Source organism: Mesoplodon bidens (genome assembly GCF_964165515.1).
Source record: "Mesoplodon bidens genome assembly, chromosome: X".
NCBI classification, from domain to species: domain Eukaryota; kingdom Metazoa; phylum Chordata; class Mammalia; order Artiodactyla; family Ziphiidae; genus Mesoplodon; species Mesoplodon bidens.
The window spans coordinates 92,385,865-92,404,104 of record NC_138163.1 but is presented as its reverse complement, the minus strand read 5'-3'; the positions used below and the strand labels follow the sequence as shown (position 1 = coordinate 92,404,104).

Below are 18,240 nucleotides of genomic sequence, written 5' to 3'. Positions count from 1 at the left end.
GGCAACCCTTAGAGAGTTTCAAACAAAAGTAATATCACATTTCAATATTTTTAATTTTCAGTTTTAATTAGAAAAGTAATACTTGTGAAAGATTCAAACATTGCAGAAGTGTAGAGAGTCTACTCTGTCCCTCATTCTCAGGCCTACTTCCTAGGGACAGCCACCATTAGTAATTTGAGGTTATCCTTTTGGCCTTATGTTTTCTGGGTATATAGAGTCATATATAGACAGAGACATGTTATTTTTTTTTCTTTTTAAAGAAGAATGAAATAAAATCTGCACTGTGGAGAGATCATTATACCTGTAATATAGAGGATAGATTGGAGGGAGGCAAGGGAAGAAACAGATTGACAGATTAGGGAAATGTTTTTAGTAGACCAGGTAAGAGATGATAGGGTCTTAACTTGGGTTAGGGTGGTAATAGTGGGTATGGTGAGAAGTAAATGGATTTGGGATATTTAAAAGGTAGAGTCAATGTGACTTGCTGGTAGGTTTGGGGGGAATGATGGGGGAAAGAGTGGACTCAAGGATGAAACTTAGTGTTTGGCTTAGGCATCTGGTTAAATTCACTGAGTTAAGGAGGACTGAAAGAGGATAGATTTTGTGGGAAGAATGGGCAGATGATGAGTTATATTTGGATACATTGAGTTTGGGATACTTGTGGTTTATGCAAGTAAAGATGTCCAGTATATGATTCAGAAAGGGAAGAGAGAAATCTGTATTATAGATACATGTTTATGGATTATCAGTATCCAAGTGGTAAATAAGATGATATGAATTGATTAGCTTGCCTGGGGGGAAGAATACATAGAAGAGTAGGTGGCCAAAGATGGAATCCTGAAGAACTCCAGCATTTAAGGGACAGAAAGAAGAATAGGAGCCTGTGAAAGAGGACCTGCCAGAGAGGTTATAGGTGATGCTCTCAGAGGCCAGGAGAAGAGAATTTTTTGAGAAGAGAGTAGTCAACAGTGTCATGCTGCAGAAAGTAAGACAAGGACTAAAAAGTCCATTGGATTTGGTAATGGGGCCATTGGTCACTTGATGAGAACAATTTCTATGATATGGGAGTAGAAACCAGATTTCTATCCCATGTGCTCCATATCTAAACAGTCGCTGAATCCTGTCACTTCTTTTATTATTGTCTTTCCCTTTCTCAGTAGCACTTCTTTCCATTTTTTTTTTAGTACTAGACCGTTTACATAGTCTTCAAATTAATAGCAGTTTGAGCACCTACTCTCTCGTAGACTCTGTTGGAAATACAAAGACATGTAAGATATGATTCCTTTTCCAAGGAGGGGGAAGTAAAGGGGAGAAGGGAAGTAGTTTGAGCACCTACTACGTGCCAGGCACTTAATGTATGATAACTCCTGTAATCCTCACAGTAATGTGAGGTCAATACTATGCCTCCAACCTTTTTTTTAACAGAAGAGGAAACTAATACTCAAAGGTTAAGTGATTTACCCAAGGTCACACAGAGAGGTAGAGCTGGTATTTGAACTAAGAACTGTTTGACTCCAATGCCCATGTTTTTTTTAAGTAATGCTTTGCTGCTTATGATCTAGGTTATGAGAAGATAAAATTGCACAAAAGTTAGATAGCAGTCAATTTAAGCAACAGCTTCAAGGTAGTCATAGAAGAAACACCACTGTGTGATGTTTAACTGTTACATAAACTGTAAAGATGATAATTGCTAGACTTTGAGAAATTTCCAGGATAAGAATTTTCATTATTGTTCCTTGTGATTTTTAGTGCCTGGCAGAGAGTAGATGCTTAATAAATGTTTAAATGAATTCAGAGGGAGTGATGATGGTAAGTGGGGGTGGCCAGGTAGGGCTTTTAGAGGAGGTGGGATTTAAGCTGGGTCGTAGAAGATGAATCTAACTTTGGAAGAAAGGTGGGGAGGACTTTCTAGGCAGATGGACAGAGTAGGCAAAGTAAAGGGTGGGGAGGGAAGTGTAAGGCAGAGGTCGCAAACAGGCAGCCTGTATGCTGGATAAGGCCTGTAGATGTGTTTTGTTTGGCCTGTGTAATGTTTTAGAAAAATTGGAATTAGTTATCAATATGTAAAAGTTTCCATTAAAAATCTGGATTTCCCACTACTATTGAAAAATTTAAAGATCTGGTAATCCTGAGCCCACGTTCCTGCATGGCAAATGAGCTAGAGCTGTGTAACTGCTACCCACTCCATCGTCCCCTTGGGTGGATATTTACTCTCCATACATGATCAGCTTCACTCTTGTACGTTTACCGGCCTGGCTTCTATTAGCAAGTTTGCGACCCCTGATGTAAGGTATGTTGGAGGTTGGGGTGGTAGAGGGTTTTGGGAGGACTATGAATAAACCAAATTGGACTGGAGCAAAAGGCTTCGTTAATGTGAATCATTGGGGAACATAAAGGTAGATTGGAAGCCAAATTCTGAAGGACCTTGAATGCCCCCCGTGTAGGTCTGGAGGAGCCATTGAAAGTTTTTTGAATGGGGAGTGACATGTTCAAAGTAGTGTTAAGAAGATGAATCTGGTAGTAGCCTATAGGATGAAGTAAAGTGAGTAAGGCTTCCTGGTGGGAGGTAATTATGGAGCTACTGTAGTTGTATAGGCTTGAGAAGGTAAGGGCCTTCCTTAATGTTAGTAGCAGGTTGTAAAACAAAGAGTGGAATTGAGAGAGATTACAAAGGAATAACAATTAATTGAATGTGGACAGAGGAGTCAAAAATGACCCCCTCAAAGTGGGAAAATGGTAGGGTCATTAACCAAAATAAGGAAATCAATAGAGGGAGCGAGTTTGGTTATGTTTTATGTTTGTTTTGTATTTGGTTTTTGTTGTCTTTTTTTTAATTTTTAAATTTTTAAAATTTTTGTGGAGGTGTTTGTGGGTCAGAAAAGAGCTATTAAATGGTATATGTTTCTGTCTTACATGTTGAAATTTTAACAGTATTATAATTGGAGATTGTTTCTGCTCTAAGCACTAAAACAACTAAAAAGTAAAACGACTTACGTAAGAGCCAGTTCTGTAGCTCAGGGTAGTTTAGGTGCCCACCTTGCCACTAAACCACACTACTAAGCTGAAAATCACCTTCTTGTTGTAGCTTTGAGCATTTCACTCCACTTTGGTCCTTCTAAATTCCATGGGTTAGCACGTTGCTTATTTTGAGTTTCATCTCGCATGCTACAATTACTAGATTTGTCATGTTTATCTTCCAGTTGATGTAGAACATTCTCATGTTCGATTTCTGGGAAACCTGGTATTGAACCTGTGGGACTGTGGTGGGTAAGTACCATCTGCTTAATTCTTCATGAGGCCAATGTCAATAATCATGGCATGTAGTATAATCAGTACAGAGAATACATTAAAATAACTATCATTTGTAATAGCTACATTAGATAGAAATTACTTCAGAATTGGCACTTGATTAAATAAAGATCTCTGACTTTCATGTCATTGTGAAAACGCCCTCTGTATGTGACATGTTTAAGCAGCACTCACACAAGCTGTATCTAGGTATCTGTAGTATGGGATCGAACATTCTTCTCTTTTTCTGGTGAAGAAATTAGGTTTCTATCTCAGGTGGCCTCACACCAGTCCTGAGCTCTTAGCCATCGCGCCATACCGCCTCATTCTTGGTTATTTCAATAATTATCTCCAGGCAGTCTAAGCACTGTTGATTGGACCTCAGTTCTCCAGCTGAGTTTCCCACTGTTGGAGGAATAGGAGACAGTTTTTCCTCTCATGTCCAAGACACTTCCAGAATATCCTATCATAAATACACATTCACTGTGCATATGGTGCTGCCTTGCATCTCTGTACTGAAGCAGCAACATGTAGTGCACAGTGGTTAGGAGCCTAAGCTATGGAGTTAGATTGGGGTTTGTATCTCAGCTCTGTTAGCTGTGTTATCTTGGATAGATCATTTAAACTCTCTGAGCTACAGTTTCTTCATCCGTACAATAGGAATAATGGTAGTACCAACTCGTGTGGTTGTTTTGATGATTAAGATTATATATATGTATATATATATGGTGTATATATATTATATATACCATATATATATATATATATATATATATATATCAAGAGTACCTACAAAATAAATACATGTTATAATTAGCTCAGTGTCTCTCAGCTCCTAGTATAGAGCCAGCCATGGAATAGGTGCTCAATGAATATTTGTTGAAAGAATAACAGATAAGAAAATGACTTCCTTATTGCTAGCAGACGGATAACACCCTAGTAGCTTTCTCCATGTAAATCCTTCCTCAGTATCATTTCTTCCAATTCTGTAATCTGTGTCAAGAGATTAGTTCAAGTCCTTTGCTTTTAGGCACTAACGTTATTGTCATTTTTACAGATAAGGCACAGCTACTTAATAGCAAAGTATAGGACTAGAAGCTAGGTTCATGATTTTTTTTTAAAGGAACTGCTGTTTATTGAGAGCATGCTATATGCCAGGTTTCATGCTAGATTCTTTCCTGTAGGAAAGAAAATCTATAGATTTTCAGGATAGCCTCCAGAAATGTAGAAAACTAAATTCACGAGAAACCCCCACCCCAGTACGCTGATTATTCTGGTTTTCTAGAAATCTATTCAACATTCATTCAGCAAACCTCTGTTGATCACCTACCATGTACCACACAGTGAGCAAAGCATTGAAAGTTACACCATAGTAGATTAACATACACAGTATTTGGTGGCTATGACAAAAACCTTTAAATATAATCTTTTTTCTTTCCTTTATTTATTTAATTGTTTTATTTTTGTCTAGTTTTTAAGATTTAATTTTTGTTGAGGTAACATTGGTTTATAACATAAGTTTCATGTGTACAACATTATATTTCTACTTCTGTATACCCTACAGCATGCTCACAACCAAAAATTTACTTTCTATCCATCCATCAGCATACAGTTGACCACCTTTACCCTTTCTGCCCTCCCCGCTGCCCCTTTCCCTCTGGTAACCACTACTCTGTTCTCTGTGTCTATGGGTTTGTTTTTGTTTTATTTACTTTGTTTATTTTATTTATTGTTTGTTTTTTATATCATGGGTGAGATCATATGATATTTGTCTTTGTCCATCTGACTTATTTCACTTAGCATAATACCCTCAAGATCCATCCAGGTTGTTGCAAATGGCAAGTTTTCATCTTTTTTATGGCTGAGTAATAGTACATTGTATATAGATACCACATCTTTTCTTTTTTTCTTTCCTAGTACTTTACTTCTTTAGAGCAGTTTTGGATTCACAGCAAAATTGAACAAAAAGTATAGACATTTCCCATTACCCCCGGTCTCCACATGTGCATAGCCTCCCCCATTATTAACATTCCCCATCAGAGTGATACATTTGTTACAAGTGATGAACCTACATTGACACAACATTATTACCCAAAGTCTATAGTTTACATTAGGGTTCATTCTTGGTATTGCACTTTCTATGTGTTTGGACAAATATATAATGACATGAATCCACCATCATAGTATCATACACAGTAGTTTCAGTGGCCTAAAAATCATATGTGCTCTGCCTATGCATCCCTCCATCCACCTTAGCTCCTGGCAACCATTAATCTTCTTACAATCTCCACAGTTTTAACTTTTTCAGAATGTCATAAACTTGGAATCACACAGTGTGTAGCCTTTTCATATTGGCGTCTTTTTTTTTTTCCTTTTTTTCTTTTTGGCTGCACCACGCAGCATGTGGGATCTTAGTTCTCTGACCAGGGATCGAACCCGTGTCCCCTGCATTGGAAGCATGGAGTCTTAACCACTGGACCACCAGGGAAATCCCCATATTGGCTTCTTTCACTTACTAATGTACATTTTTTTAATATCTTTATTGGAGTATAATTACTTTACAATGGTGTGTCACTTTCTGATTTATAACACAGTGAATCAGTTATACATATACATATGTCCCCATATCTCTACCCTCTTGCGTCCCTCCCACCCACCCTCCCTATCCCACCCCTCTAGGTGGTCACAAACACTAACCTGATCTCCCTGTGCTATGCGGCTGCTTCCCACGCTATCGGTTTTACATTTGGTAGTGTATATATGGACATGCCACTCTTTCACTTTGTCCCAGCTTACCCCTTCCCCTCCCCATATCCTCAACTCCATTCTCTGGTAGGTCTGCATCTCTATTCCCGTCTTGCCCCTAGGTTCTTCATGACCATTTTTTTCCCCTTAGATTCCATATATATGTGTTAGCATACAGTATTTGTTTTTCTCTTTCTGACTTACTTCACTCTGTATGACAGATTCTAGGTCCATCCAACTCACTACAAATAACTCAATTTCGTTCCTTTTTATGGCTGAGTAATATTCCATTGTATATATGTGCCACATCTTCTTTATCCATTCATCTGTCGATGGACACTTAGGTGGTTTCCATATCCTGGCTATTGTAAATAGAGCTGCAGTGAACATTTTGGTACATGACTCTTTTGGAATTATGATTTTCTCAGGGTATATGCTCAGTAGTGAGATTGCTGGGTCATATGGTAGTTCTATTTTTAGTTTTTTAATTAATATCAATATTGTTCTCCATACTGGCTGTATCAATTTACATTCCCACCAACAGTGCAAGACGGTTCCCTTTTTTCCACACCCTCTCCAGCATTTATTGTTGGTAGATTTTTTGATGATAGCCATTCTGACTGGTGTGAGATGATATCTCATTGTAGCTTTGATTTTCATTTCTCTAATGATTACTGATGTTGAGCATTCTTTCATGTGTTTGTTGGCAGTCTGTATATCTTCTTTGGAGAATTGTCTATTTAGGTCTTCTGTCCATTTTTGGATTGGGTTGTTTGATTTTTGATATTGAGGTGTATGAGCTGCTTGCAAATTTTGGAGATTAATCCTTTGTCAGTTGCTTCATTTGGAAAAACTTTCTCTCATTCTGAGGGTTGTCTTTTCGTCTTGTTTATGGTTTCCCTTGCTGTGCAAAAGCTTTTAAGTTTCATTAGGTCCCATTTGTTTATTTTTGTTTTTATTTCCATTTCGCTAGGAGATGGGTCAAAAGCATCTTGATGTGATTTATATCATAGATTGTTTTGCCTATGTTTTCCTCTAAGAGTTTGATAGTGTCTGGTCTTACATTTAGGTCTTTAATCCATTCTGAGTTTATTTTTGTGTATAGTGTTAGGGAGTGTTCTAATTTCATTCTTTTACATGTAGCTGTCCAGTTTTCCCAGCACCAATTATTGAAGAGACTGTCTTTTCTCCACTGTCTATTCTTGCCTCCTTTATCAAAGATAAGGTGACCATATGTGTGTGCGTTTATCTCTGGGCTTCCTCTCCTGTTTCATTGATCTATATTTCTGTTTTTGTGCCCAAACCATACTGTTTTGATTACGGTAGCTTTGTAGTATAGTCTGAAGTCCAGGAGCCTGATTCCTCCAGCTCCGTTGTTCTTTCCCAAGATTGCTTTGGCTATTCGGGGTCTTTTGTGTTTACATATAAACTGTGAAATTCTTTGTTGTAGTTCTGTGAAAAATGCCACTAGTAGTTTGATAAGGATTGCATGGAATCTGTAGATTGCTTTGGGTAGTAAAGTCATTTTCACAATGTTGATTCTTCCAATCCAAGAACATGGTATATCTCTCCATCTATGTGTATCATCTTTAATTTCTTTCATCAGTGTGTTATAATTTTCTGCATACAGGTCTTTTGTCTACTTAGGTAAGTTTATTCCTAGATATTTTATTCTTTTCGTTGCAGTGGTAAATGGGAGTGTTTCCTTAATTTCATTTTCAGATTTTTCATCATTAGTGTATAGGAATGCCAGAGATTTCTGTGCATTAATTTTGTATCCTGCTACTTTACCAAATTCATTGATTAGCTCCAGTAATTTTCTGGTAGCACCTTTAGGATTTTCTATATATAGTATCATATCATCTGCAAACAGTGACAGTTTTACTTCTTCTTTTCCGATCTGGATTCCTTTTATTTCTTTTTCTCCTCTGACTGCTGTGGCTAAAACTTCCAAAACTAGGTTGAATAAGAGTGGTGAGAGTGGGCAACCTTGTCTTGTTCCTGATCTTAGTGGAAATGGTTTCCGTTTTTCACCATTGAGGACGATGTTGGCTGTGGGTTTGTCATAGATGGCCTTTATTATGTTGAGGAAAGTTCCCTCTATGCCTACTTTTTACAGGGTTTTTATCATAAATTGGTGTTGAATTTTGTCAAAAGCTTTTTCTGCCTCTGTTGGATGATCATATGGTTTTTCTCCTTCAATTTGTTAATATGGTGTATCACGTTTATTGCTTTGCATATATTGAAGGATCCTTGCATTCCTGGGATAAACACCACTTGATCATGGTGTCTGATCCTCTTAATGTGCTGTTGGATTCTATTTGCCAGTATTTTTTGAGGAGTTTTGCATCTATGTTGATCAGTGATATTGACCTGTAGTTTTTCTTTTTTGTGACATCTTTGGTTTTGGTATCAGGGTGATGGTGGCCTCGTAGAATGAATTTGGGAGTATTCCTCCCTCTGGTGTATTTTGGAAGAGTTTGAGAAGGATAGGTTTTAGCTCTTCTCTAAATGTTTGATAGAATTCGCCTGTGAAGCCATCTGGTCCTGGGCTTTTGTTTGTTGGAAGATTTTTAATTACAGTTTCAATTTCAGTGCTTCTGATTGGTCTGTTCATATTTTCTATTTCTTCCTGGTTCAGTCTCGGAAGGTTGTGCATTTCTAAGAATTTGTCCTTTTCTTCCAGGTAGTCCATTTTTTTGGCATATAGTTGCTTGCAGTAATGTCTCATGATCCTTTGTATTTCTGCATTGTCAGTTGTTACTTCTCCTTTTTCATTTCTAATTCTATTGATTTGAGTCTTCTCCCATTTTTTCCTTGATAAGTCTGGCTAATGGTTTATCAATTTTGTTTATCTTCTCAAAGAACCAGCTTTTAGTTTTATTGATCTTTGCTATCGTTTCCTTCATTTCTTTTTCATTTGTTTCTGAGCTGATCTTTATGATTTCTTTCCTTCAGCTAAGTTTGGGTTTTTTTGTTCTTCTGTCTCTAATCGCTTTATGTGTAAGGTTAGGTTGTTTATTTGAGATGTGTCTTGTTTCTTAAAGCAGGATTATATTGCTATAAACTTCCCTCTTAGAACTGCTTCTGCTGCATCCCGTAGGTTTTGGGTCATCCTGTTTTCATTGTCACTTTTTTCCATGTATTTTTTGACTTCCTCTTTGATTTCTTCAGTGACCTCTTGGTTATTTAATAGTGTACTGTTTTGTCTCCATGTGTTTGTATTTTTTACAGATTTTTTTCCTGTAATTGATATGTACTCTCATAGTGTTGCGGTTGGAGAAGATACTTGATACAGTTTCAGTTTTCTTAAATTTACCAAGGCTTGATTTGTGACACAAGATATGATCTATCCTGGGGAATGTTCCATGAGCACTTGAGAACAATGTGAATTCTGTTGTTTTTGGATGGAATGTCCTATAAATATCAATTAAGTTCATCTTGCTTAATGTATCATATAAAGCTTGTGTTTCCTTATGTATTTTCATTTTGGATGATCTGTCCATTGGTGAAAATGGAGTGTTAAAGTCCCCTACTATGATTGTGTTAATGTCGATTTCCCCTTTTATAGCTTTTCATAGTTGCCTTATGTATTGAGGTGCTCCTATGTTGGGTGCATAAATATTTACAATTATTATATCTTCTTGGATTGATCCCTTGATCATTATGTAGTGTCCTTCTTTGTCTCTTGTAATAGTCTTTGTTTTAAAGTCTTTTTTGTCTGATATGGGAATTGCTACTCCAGCTTTCTGTTGATGTCCATTTGCATGGAATATCATTTTCCATCCCCCCACTTTCAGTCTGTATGTGTTCCAACGTCTGACCTGGGTTTTTGTATCCATTCAGCCAGTCTGTATCTTTTGGTTGGATTATTTAATCCATTTACATTTAAGGTAATTATCGATATGTATGTTCCTATTCCCATTTTCTTAATTGTTTTCGGTTTGTTATTGTAGGTCTTTTCCTTCTCTTTTGTTTCCTGCCTAGAGAAGTTGCTTTAGCATTTGTTGTAAAGCTGGTTTGGTGGTGCAGAATTCTCTTAGCTTTTGCTTGTTTGTAAAGATTTTAATTTCTCAGTCAAATTTGAATGAGATTCTTGCTGTGTAGAGTAATCTTGGTTGTAGGTTTTTCTCCTTCATCACTTTAAATTTGTCCTGCCACTCCCTTCTGGCTTGTAGAGTTTCTGCTGAAACATCAGCTGTTAACCTTATGGGGATTCCTTTGTGTGCTACTTATTGTTTTTCCCTTGCTGCTTTTATGGTGTTAGGGTCTAATTTCATTCTTTTACATGTAACTGTCCAGTTTTCCTAGCACCGCTTATTGAAGAGTCTGTCTTTCTCCATTGTGTATCCTTGCCTCCTTTGTCATAGATTAGTTGATCATAGGTGCATGGGTTTATCTATGGGCATTCTATCTTGTTCCATTTATCTATGTTTCTGTTTTTGTGCCAGTATCATATTATCTTGATTACTTTAGGTTTTTAGTATAGTCTGAAGTCAGGGACTCTGATTCTTCCAGCTCTGTTTTTTTCACGCAATACTGCTTTGGCTATTTGGGGTCTTTTCTGTCTCCATACAAATTTTAAGACTTTTTGTTCTAGTTCCGAGAAAAATGCTGTTGGTAATTTGATAGGGATTGCATTGAACCTGTAGATAGCTTTGGGTAATATAGTCACTTTCACAGTATTGATTCTTCCAATCCAAGTACATGGTATATCTCTCTATCTGTTTGTTTCATCTTTAATTTTTTTCCTCAGTGTCTTATACTTTTCTGCATACAGGTCTTTTTCCTTCCTAGGTAGGTTTATTCCTAGGTATTTTATTCTTTTTGTTGCAGTGGTAAATGGGAGTATTTTCTTAATTTCACTTTCAGACTTTTCATTATTAGTATATATGAATGCAAGAGATTTCTGTGCATTCATTTTGTATCCTACAACTTTACCAAATTCATTGATTAGCTCTAGTAGTTTTCTGGTGGCATCTTTAGGATTCTCTATGTATAGTATCATGTCATCTGCAAAGAGTGACAGTTTTACTTCTTCTTTTCCAATTTGTATTCCTTTTATTTCTTTTTCTTCTCTAATTGCTGTGTCTAGGACTTCAAAAACTATGTTGAATAATAGTGGTGACAGTGGACATGCTTTTCCTGTTCCTGATATTAGAGGATATGCTTTCAGTTTTTCTCCATTGAGGACAATGTTGGCTGTGGGTTTGTCGTATATGACCTTTATTATGTTGAGGCAGTTTCCCTCTGTGTCCAGTTTCTGGAGAGTTTTTATCATTAATGGGTGTTGAATTTTGTCAAAAGCTTTTTCTGCATCTATTGAGATGACTATATGGTTTTTCTTCTTCAATTTGTTAAAATGGTGTATCACATTGATTGATTTGCAAATATTGAAGGATCCTTGCTCCCTGGGATAAATCCCGGTTGATCATGGTTTATGATCCTTTTAATTTGTTGTTGGATTCTGTTTGCTAGTATTTTGTTGAGGATTTTTGCATCTATATTCATCAGTGATATTGATCTGTAATTTTCTTTTTTTTAGTATCTTTGTCTGGTTTTGGTATCACGGTGATGGTGGCTTCATAGAATGAGTTTGGGAGTGTTCCTTCCTCCATAATTTTTTGGAAGTGTTTGAGAAGGATGTGTGTTATCTCTTCTCTAAATATTTGATAGAATTCACCTGTGAAGCCATCTGGTCCTGGAGTTTTGTTTTTTGGAATATTTTTAATCACAGCTTCAATTTCATTACTTGTGTTTGGTCTGTTCATATTTTCTATTTGTTCCTGGTTCAATCTTGGAAGGTTATACCTTTCTAAGAATTTGTCCATTTCTTCCAGGTTGTCCATTTTATTTGCATAGGGTTGCTTTTAGTAGTCTCAGGGTGCTTTATATTTCTGTGGTGTCTGTTGTAACTTGTCCTTTTTCATTTCCAATTTTATTGATTTGTGTCCTCTCCCTCTTTTTCTTGATACGTCTGGCTAATGGTTTATCAATTTTGTTTATCTTCTCAAGGAACCAGCTTTTAGTTTTATTGATTGTTGCTATTGTTTTCTTTGTTTCTATTTCCTTTCTTTCTGCTCTGATCTTTATGATTTCTTTCCTTCTGCTAACTTTGGGTTTTGTTTGTTCTTCTTTCTCTAGTTCCTTTAGGTGTAAATTTAGATTGTTTGTTTGAGATTTTTCCTGTTTTTTGAGGTAAGCTTGTATAGATATAAACTTCCCTCTTAGAACTGCTTTTGCTACATCCCATAGGTTTTGGATCGTCGTGTTTTCATTGTCGTATGTCTCTAGGTATTTTTTGTTTGCTCCTTTGATGTCTTTAGTGATCTCTTGGTTATTTAGTAGCGTATTGTTTAGCCTCCATGTGTTTGTGATTTTTACGTTTTTTTACCCTGTAATTCACTTCTAATCTCATAGCATTGTGGTCAGAAAAGATGCTTGCTATGATTTCAGTTTTATTAAATTTACTGTGTCTTGATTTGTAACCCAATTTGTGATCTGTCCTGGAGAATGTTTCGTGTGCACTTGAGAAGAAACTGTAATCTGCTGCTTCTGGATGGAATGTTCTATAAATATCAATTAAATCTGTCTCATCTGTTGTGTCATTTAAAGGTTTTGTTTCCTTACTTATTTTCATTTTGGATGATCTCTCCATTGGTGTAAGTGAGGTGTTAAAGTCCCCCACTATTATTGTGTTACTGTCTATTTCCTCTTTTATAGCTGTTAGCAGTTGCCTTATGTATTTATGTGCTCCTATGTTGGGTGCATATATATTTATAATTATTATATCTTCTTGTTGGATTGATACCTTGATTATTATGTAGTGTCCTTCCTTGTCTGTTGTAACATCCTTTATTTTAAAGTCTATTTTATCTGATATGAGTATTGCTACTCCAGCTTTCTTTTGATTTCCAGTTCCATGGAATATCTATTTGCATCCCCTCACTTTCAGTCTGTATGTGTCTCTAGGTCTAAAGTGGGTCTCTTGTAGACAGCATATATATGGGTCTTGTTTTTGTATCCATTCAGCCAGTTTTTGTCTTTTGGTTGTAGCATTTAATCCATTTACATTTAAGGTACTTATCGATATGTATGTTCCTATTCCCATTTTCTTAATTGTTTTGGGTTTGTTATTGTAGGTCTTTTCCTTCTCTTGTATTTCCTGCCTAGAGAAGTTGTTTTAGCATTTGTTGTAAAGCTGGTTTGATGGTGCCAAATTCTCTTAACTTTTGCTTGTCTGTAAAGGTTTTAATTTTTCCATCAAATCTGAATGAGATCCTTGCTGGGTAGAGTAATCTTGGTTGTAGGATTTTCCCCTTCATCACTTTAAATATGTCCTGCCACTCCCTTCTGGCTTGGAGAGTTTCTGCTGAAAGATCAGCTGTTAACCTTTAGGGGATTCCATTGTATGTTATTTGTTGTTTTTCCCTTGCTGCTTTTACAATGTTTTCTTTGGATTTAATTTTTGATAGTTTGATTAATATGTGTCTTGGCATGTTTCTCCTTCGATTTATCCTGTATGGGACTCTCTGTACTTCCTGGACTTGATTAACTCTTTCCTTTCCCATATTAGGGAAGTTTTCAACTATAATCTCTTCAAATGTTTCCTCAGTCCCTTTCTTGTTCTCTTCTTCTTCTGGGACCCCTATAATTCGAATGTTGGTACATTTAGTGGTGTTCCAGAGGTCTCTGAGGTTGTCCTCAATTCTTTTCATTGTTTATTCTGCTCTGCCATAGTTATTTCCACTATTTTATCTTCCAGGTCACTTATCCGTTATTCTGCCTCAGTTATTCTGCTATTGATTCTTTCTAGAAAATTTTAAATTTCATTTATTGTGTTGTTCATCACTGTTTGTTTGCTCTTTAGTTCTTCTGGGTCCTTGTTCCACGTTTCTTTTATTTTCTTCTTTCTATTTCCAAGATTTTGGATCGTCTTTACTATCATTAGTCTGAATTCCTTTTTAGATAGACTGTCTATTTCCTTTTCATTTGTTAGGTCTGGTGGGTTTTTGCCTTGCTCTTTCATGTGTTTCTCTGCTATGTGTTTCTCTGTCTTCTCATTTTGCTTAACTTACTTTGTTTGGGGTCTCCTTTTCACAGGCTGCAGGTTTGTATTTCTCGTTGTTTTTGGTGTCTGTCCCCAGTGACTGAGGTTGGTTCAGTGGGTTGTGTAGGCTTCCTGGTGGAGAGGACTAGAGCCTGTGTTCTGGTGGATGAAGCTGGATCTTGACTTTCTGGTGGACAGGTCTACGTCTGGTGCTGTGTTTTGTGGTGTCTGTGTCATTATTATGATTTTAGGGAGCCTCTGTGCTAATGGATGGGGTTGTGTTCCTGTCTTCCTAGTTTTTTGGCATAAGGTGTCCAGCACTGTAGCTTGCTAGTCGTTGAGTGGAGCTGGATCTTGGTGTTGAGATGGAGATCTCTGGAGGTTTTCGCCATTTGATATTACGTGGAGCTGGGAGGTCTCTTGTGTACCACTGTCCTGAACTTGGCTCTCCCACCTCAGAGGCACAGTACTGACTCCTAGCTGGAGCACTAAGATCCTTTCATCCACACAGCTCAGAATAAAAGGGAGAAAAAATGGAAAGAAAGAAAGAGGATAAAATAAAATAAAGTAAAATAAAATAAAGTTATTAACATAAAAAATAAGTATTAAGAAAAAAAACTTTTAAATTAAAAAAAAATTGATGGACAGACCCCTAGGACAAAATCACATACAGAAGCATACACATACACACTCACAAAAAGAGAAAAAGGGAAAAATATATACATCGTTGATTCCAAAGTCCACCTCCTCAATTTGGGATGTTTCGTTGTCTATTCAGGTATTCCGCAGATGAAGTGTACATCACGTTGATTGTGCAGATTTAATCTACTGCTCCTGAAGCTGCTGGGAGACATTTCCCTTTCTCTTCTTTGTTTGCACAGCTCCCAGGGTTCAGCTTTGGATTTGGACCTGCCTCTGCCTATAGGTCGCCTGAGGGCCTCTGTTCTTCGCTGAGACAGGACGGGGTTAAAGGAGCAGCTGGTTCGGGGGCTCTGGCTCACTGAGGCAGTGGGGAGGGAGAGGAACGGAGTGCTGGTCGAGCCTGCACCAGCAGAGGCCAGCATGACGTTGCACCAACCTAAGGCGCCCCGTGTGTTCTCCCGGGGTAGTTGTCCCTGCATCACGGGCCCCTGGCAGTGGCGGGCTGCACAGGCTCCCAGGAGGGGACGTGTGGATAGTGACCTGTGCTTTCATGCAGGCTTCTTGGTGGCTGCAGCAGCAACCTTAGCATCCCATATCTGTCTCTGGGGTCCGTGCTGATAGCCGCAGCTTGCGCCCATCTCTGGAGCTCCTTTGAGCAGCGCTCTTAATCCCCTCTCCTCACACATCAGGAAACAAAGAGGCAAGAAAAAGTCTCTTTCCTCTTCGGCAGCTCCAGACTTTTTCCTGGACTCCCTCCTGGCTAGCTGTGGTGCACTAGCCCCTTCTGGCTCTGTTCATGCAGCCAGCCCGACTCCTCTCCCTGGGTTCTGACCTCTGAAGCCCAAGCCTCAGCTCCCAGCCCTCACCCACCCCAGCGGGTGAGCAGGCAAGCCTCTCAGTCTGGTGAGTGCTGGTCAGCACTGATCCTCTGTGCGGGATCTCTCCGCTTTGCCCTCCACACCCCTGTTGCTGCGCTCTCCTCCGTGGCTCTGAAGCTTCCTCCCTCCACTCCCCACAGTCTTCGCCCACGAAGGGGCTTCCTAGTGTGTGTAAACCTTTCCTCCTTCACGGCTCCCTCCCACTGGTGCAGGTCCCATCCCTATCCTTTTGTCTCTGTTTATTCTTTTCTCTTTTGCCCTACCCAGGTACGTGGGGAGTTTCTTGCCTTTTGGGAGGTCTGAGGTCTTCTGCCATCGTTCAGTAGGTGTTCTGTAGGAGTTGTTCCACATGTAGATGTATTTCTGATGTATTTGTGGGGAGGAAGGTGATCTCCGCATCTCACTCTTCCACCATCTTGAAGCTCCTCCTCCGATACCATATCTTTTTCATCCGTTCATCTTTTGATGGGCACTTAGGTGGTTTCCATATCTTGGCTATTATAAATAATGCCACAGTGAACATAGGGGTGCATGTATCTTTTCAAATTAGAGTTTTCATATTCTTTGGATAAATACCTGGAAGTGGGATAGCTGGATCATATGGTAGTTCTATTCTTGATGTATTTTTACATCTTATTTATTTACTTATGTATTTATTTTCGGCTTTGTTGCTGCACACGGGCTTTCTCTAGTTGCATCGAGTGGGAGCTACTCTTCTTTGTGATGTGCAGGCTTCTTGTTCCTGTAGCTTCTCTTGTTGCAGAGCATGGGCTCTAGGTGCGTGGCCGTCAGTAGTTGTGGCTCACAGGTGCTAGAGTGCAGGCTCAGTAGTTGTGGCACATGAGCTTAGTTGCTCCATGATATGTGGGATCTTCCTGTACCAGGGATCAAACCTGTGTCGCCTCCATTAGCAGGAAGACTCTTCACCACTACACCACCAGAGAAGTCCATATTTTTGGTTTTTTAGGACTCTCCATATTTCTTCCATAGTCTGTGCACCAATTTACATTCCCACAAACAGCATATGAAGGTTCCCCTTTCTACACTTGCTATTTCTACACTTGTTATTTCTTGCCTTTTTGATAATAGGCAATCTAAGGGGCGTAAGTCGGTATATTATTGTGGTTTAGATTTACATTTCCATACTAATCAGTGACATCGATCACCTTTTCATGTGCCTGTTGCCCATCTGTATATCTTTGGGAAAATGTCTATTCAGGTGCTCTTCCCATTTTTTTTTTTTTCAGTACGCGGGCCTCTCACTGTTGTGGCCTCTCCCATTGTGGGGCACAGGCTCCAGACGTGCAGGCTCAGTGGCCATGTCTCACGGGCCTAGCCACTCCGCGGCATGTGGGATCTTCCCATACCGGGGCACAATCCCATGTCCCCTGCATTGGCAGATGGACTCTCAACCACTGCGCCACCAGGGAGGCCCTGCTCTTCCCATTTTTCAATCAGGTTGCTTGTTTTGTTGTTGAGGAGTTTGTATGAATTCTTTATATATTTTGGATATTAACTGCTTATCAGATATATGATTTTCAAATATCTTTTTCCATTCAGTAGGTTGCCTTTTTGTTCTGTTGATGGTTTCTTTTGCTATGCAGAAGCTTTTTATTTTGATGTAGTCCCATTTGTTTATTTTTGCTTTTGTTTCCTTTTAGGAGACATATCTAGAAAGACATTGCTAAGACTGGTATCAAAGACCATACTGCCTATGTTTTCTTCTAGGACTTTTATGGTTTCAAATCTTGTGTTGAAATCCTTAAACCATTTTCAGTTATTTTTTCTGTATGGTTTGAGATATTGGTCTATTTTCACGTTTTTGCATGTCACTCTTCATGTTTTCCAAAACCATTTATTGAAGAGACTATTCTTGCTCCACTGTGAATTCTTGCTCCTTTGTTGTAAATTAATTGTCCATATATGCATGGGTTTATTTCTAGGCTCTCAATTCCGTTCCTTGCTCTGTGTGTGTTTTTCTGCCAATACCATTCAGTTTTGATTACTGTGGCTTTGTAGTATATTTTGAAATCAGGGAGTGATGTACCTCCAGCTTTGTTCTTTTTTTCAGGATTGCTTTGGCTATTTGGGATCTTCTATGGTTCCATACAAATTTCAAATTTTAGGATTATTTGATCTATTTCTGTGAAAAATGTTGTTAGAATTTTGATAGTGATTGCATTCAGTTTTTATGTTGCTTTGGGTAATAGAGACATTTTAATGATACTAATTCTTCTAATCCAAGAGCAGAGAATATCTTCCCATTTATTTGTTTCTTCAATTCCTTTCATCATTGATTTATAGATTTCAGTGTACAGTTCTTTTTTACTTCCTTGGTTAAATTTATTCCTAGGTATTTTATTCTTTTTGTCACAATTATAAATGGTATTGTTTACTTAATCTCTCTTTCTACTAGCTCATTATTGGTGTATAGAAACACAACAGATTTTTGTATATTGATTTCATATCCTGCAAATTTAACGTCTTTGTTTCTTATTTCTAATAGTTTTTTTTGGTGGAGACTTCAGAATTTTCTATATATAAAATCATGTCATCTACAAATAGTAACAGTTTTACTTCTTTCTTTCCAATTTGGATGTCTTTTATTTCTTTTTCTTGCCTAATTGCTCTGGCTAG

General features: G+C 38.0%; 1 protein-coding gene across 7 annotated transcripts in view; it reads left to right on the top strand.

Annotated features, from left to right (window-relative positions):
• The window catches only part of RRAGB (Ras related GTP binding B), a 51,411-nt gene that overhangs the window by 7,672 nt on the left and 25,499 nt on the right, over window positions 1-18,240 (top strand). For 6 of the 7 annotated variants that reach the window (XM_081221493.1, XM_081221492.1, XM_081221494.1 and 3 more), the window contains exons 4-5: window positions 1,185-1,268; window positions 3,201-3,267. In XM_081221493.1, coding sequence (XP_081077619.1) covers window positions 1,185-1,268; window positions 3,201-3,267 — 151 coding nt within the window. The remainder of the gene's footprint in view (window positions 1-1,184; window positions 1,269-3,200; window positions 3,268-18,240) is intronic. The other variant, XM_081221489.1, reaches the window with a different exon arrangement.